This window comes from Aegilops tauschii, chromosome 2 (genome assembly GCF_002575655.3).
Source record: "Aegilops tauschii subsp. strangulata cultivar AL8/78 chromosome 2, Aet v6.0, whole genome shotgun sequence".
Classification (NCBI taxonomy): domain Eukaryota; kingdom Viridiplantae; phylum Streptophyta; class Magnoliopsida; order Poales; family Poaceae; genus Aegilops; species Aegilops tauschii.
Window position 1 is genome coordinate 395,505,269 of NC_053036.3, and position 13,137 is coordinate 395,518,405.

A 13,137-nucleotide genomic window follows, 5' to 3' on the forward strand; every position below is an offset into this window, starting at 1 on the left:
GGTATGACACCTAGATCGAATATGAACTCCTTCATCCAGACTCCTTCATTTGCTGCTTCTGAAGCAGCTATGTACTTCGCTTCACACGTAGATCCCGCCACGACGCTTTGCTTAGAACTGCACCAACTGATAGCTCCACCGTTCAATATAAATACGTATCCGGTTTGTGACTTAGGGTCATCCGGATCAGTGTCAAAGCTTGCATCGACGTAACCATCTATGACGAGCTCTTTGTCACCTCCATAAATGAGAAACATATCCTTAGTCCTTTTCAGGTATTTTAGGATGTTCTTGACCGCTGTCCAGTGATCCACTCCTGGATTACTTTGGTACCTCCCTGCTAAACTAATAGCAAGGCACACATCAGGTCTGGTACACAGCATTGCATACATGATAGAGCCTGTGGCTGAAGCATAGGGAACATCTTTCATTTTCTCTCTATCTTCTGCAGTGGTCGGGCATTGAGTCTGACTCAACTTCACACCTTGTAAAACAGGCAAGAACACTTTCTTTGCTTGATCCATTTTGAACTTCTTCAAAACTTTATCAAGGTATGTGCTTTGTGAAAGTCCAATTAAGCGTCTTGATCTATCTCTATAGATCTTAATGCCCAATATTTTTTTTGAAAATTTAGACAGTAGGAGAGTTTCCTACTGCATATATATATAAAAGGGTGGTGTTACATGGTATTTACATGAGAGGGGGAAGGGGGGGTTTGCATGGGGGGTTACAATGGGGTGGGGGTGGCTAGAGGAAAGCAGCAAGAACTGTGGCCACTAAATGTTTCTTATGCTGTGGTATTCTATGGCTAATATCAGAGAAATCCTTTTTGAAGCGTGTCCTCCAGGAGGTGACTGTGGGGGTCACATGTCGAAAGTAGTTGTTGTTTCGTTCCTTCCAGAGGCTCCAGGCAGCCACTAGGAAGATATCCATGATCATCTTGCGCCCATGCCTCATTTTTAGGTGTGAAATCATATCCAACCTATTGCCCTGCGGCGGCCAATGGATCCCCAAGAGGTGCCAGCATGTTCGACTAAAGGTGCAACGAAACAACAGATGTTCCACCGTCTCCTCAACGTGTTGGTTGCAAAGAAGACAGTCTAGATTGTTGCCAATATTGTAGTGTCGTCTGTTCAGCATGTTACGGGTATTGAGTCTGACAGAGAGCAGAAACCAGCCAAACACTTTGATTTTTGGGATGGATTTGGCCTTCCAAAGCCATTTGAACCCCTCATGGGCCTGTACATCCCGGAAGACAAAGGTGTAATAGGCAGAGGTCTTGAATGTTTGGGCTCCCCAAGTACAAATCCACTGATCTTTTGAGCCGTCCAGATTGAAATGAGAGACCTCCCGCTGAATTTGTCGTAGCTCGTTGTGGGCTTGCATGGATAGCGGTAGGCGAAAGGTTGCAGCCAGATCCGTGGTTGCCAGAAACTGTTGAACTGAAATATCTTCATTGGCAGCAAAGGAGAACGCTCGAGGGAAGGACGTGGTGTAGATGGAGTTATTCCACATGTCTTTCCAGAATAGGGCCGTATCACCAGAGTTGACTTGTACAGTTGTAACCCCACGATATGTAGGCATGAGTTTAATGAGGGTCCCCATGGGATAGATAGCAAGTGCCGTGATGAGGGAGTTCACAAGGGCCAATTTGCCGGCATATGACATTAATGACATAGCTGCAGTGATTCTGCGTTCAGCTTTGCAAACCATGGGGGCCATATCAAGGACCGTCGGTTTGGTCGTGCCAAGTGGCAGGCCTAGATAGGTGAATGGCATGCTAGCAATGGAACAACCAAAAAGGTCAGCGAGGGTTTTGCACTTGTTGTGAGGTGTGTTGATCGGAATCATGGTTGACTTATGAAAGTTGAGTTTGAGTCCGATCGAGGCAGCATAATTTGTCAGAATTTGCTTCATGTGGATGATCTGTTCTTGGCAGGCCGGCATGACAATAATGGTGTCGTCCGCGTATTGAATTACCGGATAGTTGTCGTCAAATGATGGTGGGATCGGGTGTTGCAAGAGATTGTTAGCCAGAGCATCATTTATGGCCATTTGAAGGAGGTCAGCAGCCAACACAAAAATCAAGGGCGACAAAGGATCACCTTGTCGGACTCCACACCTGCAAAGAAATTGGTGGCCCGGGGTCCCGTTGAGAAGGACTGAGGATTTCCCAGAAGCAAAGATGCATTCTATCCATTGGAGCCATTTCTTATTAAATCCCATTTCCTTCATAATTTGCAGCATAGCCGGGTGTTCTATAGTGTCGAATGCCTTGGCAAAATCCAACTTCAATAAGATAATTTCCCGTTTGGAGGCCTGACATTGGTGTATGTATTCGAAAGCCCGGGCCAGGCAATCATGTATCGATCTACCACGTAGGAAGCCGTATTGGTTACGATGGACAATTTGAAGGATGATTTTCTGGAGCCTATTTGCAAGAATTTTGGTGACCATCTTGAGGCAGCAGTTAAGGAGCGTGATGGGGCGATAATCATTAACTGTCTTTGGGGCATTTTTCTTGGGTATGAGAGTGATGAATCCATAGTTGAGGCTTTCCAAATTCAGTTTGCCCGAGTGAAATTCTTCACATAGCTAGTAAAAATCCGTTTTGATGATCGGCCAGCACGCTTTTAAAAAGGCTCCATTGAAACCGTCAGGCCCAGGGGCGCGATCCGCCGGCATTTCCTTGACAACATCATCTATTTCTGCATGTGTGAAAGGAGTGGTGAGGCTGTCAAAGTCCACCTGTGATCTAAATAGCTTGGAAAGGTTGAAACGCATGGGTTGAGGGTTAGATTTCCCAAGGCGATCTTTGAAGGCCTCAAAAAGAATTGACTCCTTGCCCACATGATCATCAACTGTCGTGCCATCCGGTGTTTTTAGGGTTGAAATACAGTTTCTCCTGTAGCTTTCCGTTGCCACCGCCTGAAAAAACTTCGAGTTTTCATCGCCAAACTGAATCCATCTGATAGTGCATCGTTTTTTCCAATATTCCTTCTGGTATTGCAATAGTCGAAGAAGGTGTTTCTTGAGAATGGCCAAGAAATTCATTTCAGGCAGTGTGAGACTGCGGCGGTCCGCAATAGAGTCCATTTCAAGGATTGCTTTGTTGGTGTTGTCAATGGCGACTTTGAGGCGGGAAATCTTTTTACTCCACTGAGAGAGCGCATGGCGAACAGACTTAAGTTTTTGGCATAGTCTGGATGCAGCATTCGAGGTTTTTCCATGGCGAATAGGTTTGTTCCAAGCCTGCTCAACGATGTCCATGAACCCAGGGTGCGCGATCCAGTAGGTTTCGAACCTAAAGATTTTGCTTTTAGGAATGGTGGTCTGAATAACCACCGAGCAAGGGATATGATCTGAAACCGGTCTACCCAGCGGGTTAACAATCGTATTGGGGAAGGAGGCAGTCCAATTTAGAGAAGTGAAAACCCAGTCAAGTTGTTCAAGTAGTGGGTTTTGTTGCATGTTTGACCATGTATAACTTCTTCCTTTGATAGGAATTTCTGTGAGCATCTGTTGTCGGATGAAATCGTTAAAAACAAACATATCATGCACGTTACCACCAGGTTTGCTACGATTGTCAGGTGATCTGATGTAATTGAAATCACCAAGGATGAGCCAGCCCTTAGAAGGTGGGATATCAATGTCAAAGAGCCATTGAGTAAACTTGTCACGTTGTTCCCCTTGGCACGGACCGTAAACATTAAAAAACTCTTATTCAAGTATCCTTTTATGCTATTCAGAGATTCTATATCATTTCCAATCAACAATATGTCATCCACATATAATATTAGAAATGCTACAGAGCTCCCACTCACTTTCTTGTAAATACAGGCTTCTCCAAAAGTTTGTATAAAACCATATGCTTTGATCATACTATCAAAACGTTTATTCCATCTCCGAGATGCTTACACCAGTCCATAGATGGATCGCTGGAGCTTGCACACTTTGTTAGCATCTTTTGGATCAATAAAACCTTCAGGTTGCATCATATACAACTCTTCTTTCAGAAATCCATTCAGGAATGCAGTCTTTACATCCATTTGCCAAATTTCATAATCATAAAATGCAACAATTGCTAACATGATTCGGACGGACTTAAGCATCTCTACGGGTGAGAAAGTCTCATCGTAGTCAACTCCTTGAACTTGTCGAAAACCTTTCGCAACAAGTCGAGCTTTGTAGACAGTAACATTACCGTCAGCGTCAGTCTTCTTCTTGAAGATCCATTTATTCTCGATGGCTTGCCGATTATCGGGCAAGTCAACCAAAGTCCACACTTTGTTCTCATACATGGATCCCATCTCAGATTTCATGGCCTCAAGCCATTTTGCGGAATCTAGGCTCATCATCGCTTCCTCATAGTTCGTAGGTTCGTCATGGTCAAGTAACATGACCTCTAGAACAGGATTGCCGTACCACTCTGGTGCGGATCTTACTCTGGTTGAGTTACGAGGTTCGGTAGTAACTTGATCTGAAGTGACATGATCATCATCATTAGCTTCCTCACTAATTGGTGTAGGAATCACAGGAACAGATTTCTGTGACGAACTATTTTCCAATAAGGGAGTAGGTACAATTACCTCATCAAGTTCTACTTTCCTCCCACTCACTTCTTTCGAGAGAAACTCCTTCTCTAGAAAGGATCCATTCTTAGCAATGAATGTCTTGCCTTCGGATCTTTGATAGAAGGTGTACCCAACAGTCTCCTTTGGGTATCCTATGAAGACACATTTCTCCGATTTAGGTTCGAGCTTATCAGGTTGAAGCTTTTTCACATAAGCATCGCAGCCCCAAACTTTAAGAAACGACAACTTTGGTTTCTTGCCAAACCACAGTTCATAAGGCGTCGTCTCAACGGATTTAGATGGTGCCCTATTTAACGTGAATGCAGCCGTCTCTAAAGCATAACCCCAAAACGATAGCGGTAAATCAGTAAGAGACATCATAGATCGCACCATTTCTAGTAAAGTACGATTACGACGTTCGGACACACCATTACGCTGTGGTGTTCCGGGTGGCATGAGTTGCGAAACTATTCCGCATTGTTTCAAATGAAGACCAAACTCGTAACTCAAATATTCTCCTCCATGATCAGATCGTAGAAACTTTATTTTCTTGTTATGATGATTTTGCACTTCACTCTGAAATTCTTTGAACTTTTCAAATGTTTCAGACTTATGTTTCATTAAGTAGATATACCCATATCTGCTCAAATCATCTGTGAAGGTGACAAAATAACGATACCCGCCACGAGCCTCAACATTCAATAGACCACATACATCAGTATGTATGATCTCCAACAAGTCTGTTGCTCGCTCCATAGTTCCGGAGAACGTAGTTTTAGTCATCTTGCCCATGAGGCATGGTTCGCAAGTACCAAGTGATTCCAAAAGTCCATTAGAGTGGAGTTTCTTCATGCGCTTTACACCAATATGACCTAGACGGCAGTGCCATAAATAAGTTGCACTATCATTATCAACTTTGCATCTTTTGGCTTCAATACTATGAATATGTGTATCACTACTATCGAGATTCCAAAAGAATAGACCACTCTTCAAGGGTGCATGACCATAAAAGATATTACTCATATAAATAGAACAACCATTATTCTCCGATTTAAATGAATAACTGTCTCGCATCAAACAAGATCCAGATATAATGTTCATGCTCAACGCTGACACCAAATAACAATTATTCAGGTCTAAAACTAATCCCGAAGGTAGATGTAGAGGTAGCGTGCCGACCGCGATCACATCGACTTTGGAAGCATTTCCCACGCGCATCGTCACCTCGTCCTTAGCCAATCTTCGCTTAATCCGTAGTCCCTGTTTCGAGTTGCAAATATTAGCAACAGAACCAGTATCAAATACACAGGCACTACTGCGAGCATTAGTAAGGTACACATCAATAACATGTATATCACATATACCTTTGTTCACCTTGCCATCCTTCTTATCCGCTAAATACTTGGGGCAGTTCCGCTTCCAGTGACCAGTCCCTTTGCAGTAGAAGCACTCAGTCTCAGGCTTAGGTCCAGACTTGGGTTTCTTCTCCTGATCAGCAACTTGTTTGCCGTTCTTTTTGAAGTTCCCCTTCTTCTTCCCTTTACCCTTTTTCTTGAAACTGGTGGTCTTGTTGACCATCAACACTTGATGCTCCTTCTTGATTTCTACCTCCGCAGCCTTTAGCATTGCGAAGAGCTCGGGAATTGTCTTATCCATCCCTTGCATGTTATAGTTCATCACGAAGCTCTTGTAGCTTGGTGGCAATGATTGAAGAATTCTGTCAATGACACTATCATCCGGAAGATTAACTCCCAGTTGAATCAAGTGATTGTAGTACCCAGACATTCTGAGTATATGCTCACTGACAGAACCATTCTCCTCCATTTTGCAGCTGTAGAACTTATTGGAGACCTCATATCTCTCAATCCGGACATTTGCTTGAAATATTAACTTCAACTCCTGGAACATCTCATATGCTCCATGACGTTCAAAACGTCGTTGAAGTCCCGGTTCTAAGCCGTAAAGCATGGCACACTGAACTATTGAGTAGTCATCAACACGTGACTGCCAGGCATTCACAATGTCCGCAGTTGCTGGTGCGGGTGGTACACCTAGCGGTGCTTCCAGGACGTAATTCTTCTGTGCAGCAATCAGGATAATCCTCAAGTTACGGACCTAGTCCGTGTAATTGCTACCATCATCTTTCAACTTTGCTTTCTCAAGGAACGCATTAAAATTCAACGGAACAACAGCACAGGCCATCTATTTACAACAATATAGACATGCAAAATACTATCAGGTACTAAGTTCATGATAAATTAAAGTTCAATTAATCAAATTACTTAAGAACTCCCACTTAGATAGATATCCCTCTAATCATCTAAGTGATCACGTGATCCAAATCAACTAAACCATGTCCGATCATCACGTGAGATGGAGTAGTTTTCAATGGTGAACATCACTATGTTAATCATATCTACTATATGATTCACGCTCGACCTTTCGGTCTCCAGTGTTCCGACGTCATATCTGCATATGCTAGGCTCGTCAAGTTTAACCCGAGTATTCTACGTGTGCAAAACTGGCTTGCACCCGTTGTATGTGAACGTAGAGCTTATCACACCCGATCATCACGTGGTGTCTCGGCACGACGAACTTTCGCAACGGTGCATACTCAGGGAGAACACTTATACCTTGAAATATAGTGAGAGATCATCTTATAATGCTACCGTCGATCTAAGCAAAATAAGATGCATAAAAGATAAACATCACATGCAATCAATATAAGTGATATGATATGGCCATCATCATCTTGTGCCTTTGATCTCCATCTCCAAAACACCGTCATGATCACCATCGTCACCGGCGCGACACCTTGATCTCCATCATAGCATCGTTGTCATCTCACCAACTATTGCTTCTACGACTATCGCTACCGCTTAGTGATAAAGTAAAGCAATTACATGGCGTTTGCATTTCATACAATAAAGCGCCAACTATATGGCTCCTGTCAGTTGCCGATAACTCTGTTACAAAACATGATCATCTCATACAATAAAATTTAGCACCATGTCTTGACCATATCACATCACAGCATGCCCTGCAAAAACAAGTTAGACGTCCTCTACTTTGTTGTTGCAAGTTTTACGTGGCTGCTATGGGCTGAGCAAGAACCGTTCTTACCTACGCATCAAAACCACAACGATATTTCGTCAAGTATGTGTTGTTTTAACCTTCACAAGGACCGGGCGTAGCCACACTCGATTCAACTAAAGTTGGAGAAACTGACACCCACCAGCCACCTGTGTGCGAAGCATGTCAGTAGAACCAGCAGTCTCGCGTAAGCGTACGCGTAATGTCGGTCTGGGCCGCTTCATCCAACAATACCGCCAAATCAAAGTATGACATGCTGGTAAGCAGTATGACTTGTATCGCCCACAACTCACTTGTGTTCTACTCGTGCATATAACATCTACGCATAAACCTGGCTCGGATGCCACTGTTGGGGAACGTAGTAATTTCAAAAAAAATCCTACGCACACGCAAGATCATGGTGATGCATAGCAACGAGAGGGGAGAGTGTTGTCCACGTACCCTCGTAGACCATAAGCGGAAGCGTTATAACAACGCGGTAGATGTAGTCGTACGTCTTCACGATCCGACGGATCCAAGTACCGAACGCACGGCACCTCCGAGTTCAGCACACGTTCAGCTCGGTGACGTCCCACGAACTCACGATCCAGCAGAGCTTCGCGGGAGAGTTCTGTCAGCAGGACGGCGTGATGACGGTGATGATGATGCTACCGACGCAGGGCTTTGCCTAAGCACCGCTACGATATGAACGAGGTGGATTATGGTGGAGGGGGGCACCGCACACGGCTTGGAACAATCAACTTGTGTGTTCTAGGGTGCCCCCTGCCCCCGTATATAAAGGAGCAAGGGGGGAGGCCGGCCGGCCCTTGTGGCGCGCCAGGAGAGGAGGAGTCCTCCTCCTAGTAGGAGTAGGACTCCCCTTTCCTACTCCTACTAGGAGGGGGAAAGGAAGGAGGAGAGGGAGAAGGAAAGGGGGCGCCCCCCTTCCCTAGTCCAATTCGGACCAGAGGGGGAGGGGGCGCGCGGCCTGCCCTGGCCGGCCCTCTCTCTCCACTAAGGCCCATGTGGCCCATTAGTTCTCCCGGGGGGTTCCGGTAACCCTCCGGCACTTCGGTTTTCTCCGAAATCACCCGGAACACTTCCGGTGTCCAAATATAGTCGTCCAATATATCAATCTTTAAGTCTCGACCATTTCGAGACTCCTCGTCATGTCCGTGATCACATACGGGACTCTGAAGTACCTTCGGTACATCAAAACACATAAACTCATAATACCGATCGTCACCGAACGTTAAGTGTGCGGACCCTATGGGTTCGAGAACTATGTAGACATGACTGAGACTCATCTCTGGTCAATAACCAATAGCGGAACCTGGATGCTCATATTGGCTCCCACATATTCTACGAAGATCTTTGTCGGTGAAACCGCACAACAACATACGTTGTTCCCTTTGTCATCGGTATGTTACTTGCCCGAGATTCGATCGTCGGTATCTCAATACCTAGTTCAATCTCGTTACCGACAAGTCTCTTTACTCGTTCCGTAATGCATCATCCCGCAACTAACTCATTAGCTACATTGCTTGCAAGGCTTATAGTGATGTGCATTACCGAGAGGGCCCAGAGATACCTCTCCGACAATCGGAGTGAGAAATCCTAATCTCGGTCTATGCCAACTCAACAAGTACCATCGGAGACACCTGTAGAGCACCTTTATAATCACCCAGTTACGTTGTGACGTTTGGTAGCACACAAAGTGTTCCTCCGGTATTCGGGAGTTGCATAATCTCATAGTCATAGGAACATGTATAAGTCATGAAGAAAGCAATAGCAATATACTAAACGATCGAATGCTAAGCTAACGGAATGGGTCAAGTCAATCACATCATTCTCTAATGATGTGATCCCGTCAATCAAATGACAACTCATGTCTATTGCTAGGAAACTTAACCATCTTTGATTCAACGAGCTAGTCAAGTAGAGGCATAGTAGTGACACTTTGTTTGTCTATGTATTCACACATGTACTAAGTTTCCGGTTAATAAAATTCAAGCATGAATAATAAACATTTATCATGATATAAGGAAATATAAATAACAACTTTATTATTGCCTCTAGGGCATATTTCCTTCAGTGATCCCGTTAATCAAATGACAACTCATGTCTATGGCTAGGAAACTTAACCATCTTTGATTCAACGAGCTAGTCAAGTAGAGGCATACTAGTGACACTCTGTTTGTCTTTGTATTCACACATGTACTAAGTTTCCGGTTAATACAATTCTAGCATGAATAATAAACATTTATCATGATATAAGGAAATATAAATAACAACTTTATTATTGCCTCTAGGGCATATTTCCTTCAGTAACATACTGATGACAAAGGGAACAACGTTTGTTGTTATGCGGTTTGACCGATAAAGATCTTCGTAGAATATGTAGGAGCCAATATGAGCATCCAGGTTCCGCTATTGGTTATTGACCGGATATGTGTCTCGGTCATGTCTACATAGTTCTCGAACCCATAGGGTCCGCATGCTTAACGTTCGATGATGATTTGTATTATGAGTTATGTGATTTGATGACCGAAGTTTGTTCGGAGTCCCAGTGAGATCACGGACATGACGAGGAGTCTCGAAATGGTCGAGACATAAAGATTCATATATTGGACGATGTTATTCGGACACCAGATGAGTTCCAGGGGTTACCGGATAAATATCGGAGTGCCGGAGGGTTATCGGAACCCCCCGGGGGAACTAATGGGCCTCTATGGGCCTTAGTGGGAAGAGAGGAAGGGCCAGGAGGGGCTGGCCGCGCCCCCCCCCCTGGGTCCGAATCGGACTAGGGGAAGGTGGCGGCGCCCCCCTCTCCTTCCCTTCCCCCTCTTCCTTCCTTCTTCCCCCTCTTCCTTAGGTGGACACCTACTAGGACTTGGAGTCCTAGTAGGATTCTCCTCTCCTGGCGCGCCCTAGGAAGGCCGGTCGGCCTCCCCCTCCCTCCTTTATATACGTGGGGAGGGGGCACCCTAGAACACACAAGTTGATCTTTTAGCCGTGTGCGGTGCCCCCCTCCACAGTTACACACGTCGGTCATATCGTCGTAGTGCTTAGGCGAAGCCCTGCGCCGGTAACTTCATCATCACTGTCGCCACGCCGTCGTGCTGACGAAACTCTCCCTCGGCCTCAACTGGATTAAGAGTACAAGGGACGTCATCGAGCTGAACGTGTGCTGAACACGGAGGTGCCGTACGTTCGGTGCTAGGATCGGTCCGATCGTGAAGACGTACGACTACATCAACCGCGTTGATAAAACGCTTCTGCTTTCAGTCTATGAGGGTACGTGGACACACTCTCCCCGCTCGTTGCTATGCTTCTCCTAGATAGATTTTGCGTGATCGTAGAATTTTTTTTGAAATACTACGTTCCCCAACAGTCTCGATGTCGTTTCCCCCTTGGGAGTTCTATAAGAGCGATGGATCTGCTATTGCTCGTTGATTGTCTCGGTTGGTTTATTGGGGTATCGGGAGGCGGACGACGGTGGAAGTAATCTGGGGCAGCAGTCATTGCTTTGATCACCTTGGTGATGTTGGTCGGCCTCTCTCTTGGGTGCTCGTGGCGGCGGTGAGGTCTCGAAGTTTGGTTCACTTCGACGATGCTTGAGATTTCGTTGCCTCACATAGCGTTCTAGTTCTCTCTATATCTGATGTTGGCCTGTGGGGGCAAAGAAGAGGTGCAGAGGGTGTCATGGTGGATCACAACCCTTCGGCTTGGTCTGTGACTCCCTTTGTCGCAACTTGGCTAGGCCACGGGAAGCCCTTCATCGGTGGCTGCGACTCTCCTAACTCTTCAATGTGCAGAGTGATTGCAGGGAAAGCAGACGATTTCCTTTTTATGTGTTCTTGATGTCGAATCTTCTTTGGAATGATCCAACAATGCTAGTTCATGCTATCTTCTCGGTCTAGCTAGTGATGATGGGTTGTAAGTTCTTGATGTTGAATGCTTCTCATAGCTTGTTTGGTTCTCTCCCTGTTTTTCCTTGTTCCTTCTTGTGTGTCGAAAGCTATATTGTAGCCGCGTTATATTTTATCGCCTTCTGTCTTAAATACAATGAAAATGGATCAAGCCGAGGTAAGCCGTCCGTGGCACCGTCAAAAAACGAACACTCACATACGAAGGTCAACCAACCACCTCTTGACCCCAATAACTGAAACCAGAAACTAAACAGGCAAGTCAGCGACACAGACTGGCCACCAGGCAATGCGTGCGAAAATTCACCCTGTACGAGCGTGAGTGATTGAAACAGTTGGCTCTTAGCAAACGAGGCCCGTTTAAATTCGAAAGCGTTCGTTACACATAAAGCCATGGGAGGCGCGGATGAACAGAGCATGGCTGGCGGCTCCGTTATTATTCCCTCCCATGTTGATGCTACATCTTTAAAGTGGTACTACTACTATTATTTTGCCTGTCGAAGATGTAAGCTTGGAGAACAATCGTGGCATCACAACACACCCAGATATGCGCATTCATCCGAGCCGAGAGCGTGCGCGCGCGCCACCGGGGACAGGTCGACCCCGAGCCGTGACCTGCGAGTTGCACACCCGCCTTTCGGCGACGCGCGGCGGCGGCATGCCCTGAAGGGACGACGGAGTTGCCGGCGCGGGGGAGGTCGCAGCAGCACCCAAGGCTCTCACGTCGTCGCCTCCGCCACACGTGAGGGAGCACCAGCGGGTCAGCCTGCAGTCCAGGTACTGGACGACGGTGTGGGTGCCGTTGTTGTATATCTTCACGACGTAGCACGGATCATCGCGGTTGGGGACGGCCGGCAACGCAGGAGGGCCGGCGGGAACCGCGCCGGCGGCGGGCGGCGGGTGCGGGTCGCAGAGGGCGTGGCAGTCGGGCCAGTAGGTGGGGCAGACCCTCCTGTTCAACAGGTCGCGGCCGAGGCAGATGTGGCAGAGGTACGTCTCTATGGTCTCGTCCACCGCCGATGTCAGCGCTGAGGAGTTGCCGCCGGCCGCCGACGTCAATGCCGCCGCGTTGCTGGACGCCGTGTCGCCATCGACTGGTGCGGCGCCGGTGGCTGAGAGGAGCAGCAGTACGAGGACGAGGGAGAGGATACGGCAGGCTGCCGGGAGCAGCTGCATCTTGGGTGGGAATGGGATCTATGGATCGATCGAGCAGAGATGATACTAGGTGTTGAGATGCAAGCTGCTTACATGGCGCCATGGCGGTTTAAGTAGCATGAATCGACAGTGGGATCCAACCGCAAAAGGCACATTTTTGGCATTTGCGGGATCGTGAACGGCAATGCCTGCTCGTTCTAGGGCTTGGCTTCTTGATGCAGAAAGCCAGCTAGCTCCACGAATTAGTTGCGTTAACCTGTAGCAGATTCAGGCCATGTTTAATTGGAGAGCGGCGGCCTACTGGAGTCTGGTGCAATTATATGCTCCAAATACTAAGGAACCGATTCCGCAGCGACAAATTCTGACTGTTCAATTCTCCAAATGGTTCTGAGTAAAGGGTGCCATGC

The 13,137-nt window shown here is 46.5% G+C and overlaps 1 protein-coding gene across 1 annotated transcript; it reads right to left on the reverse strand.

The window, feature by feature from the left end:
• Positions 1–11,917: 11,917 nt before the first annotated feature.
• On the reverse strand, positions 11,918–12,817 carry LOC109785913 (uncharacterized). The gene has a single exon (XM_020344497.4). The coding sequence runs from the start codon at positions 12,749–12,751 to the stop codon at positions 12,131–12,133; it is 621 nt and encodes a 206-aa protein (XP_020200086.1). The 5' UTR covers positions 12,752–12,817; the 3' UTR covers positions 11,918–12,130.
• Between the last annotated feature and the right edge of the window lie 320 nt (positions 12,818–13,137).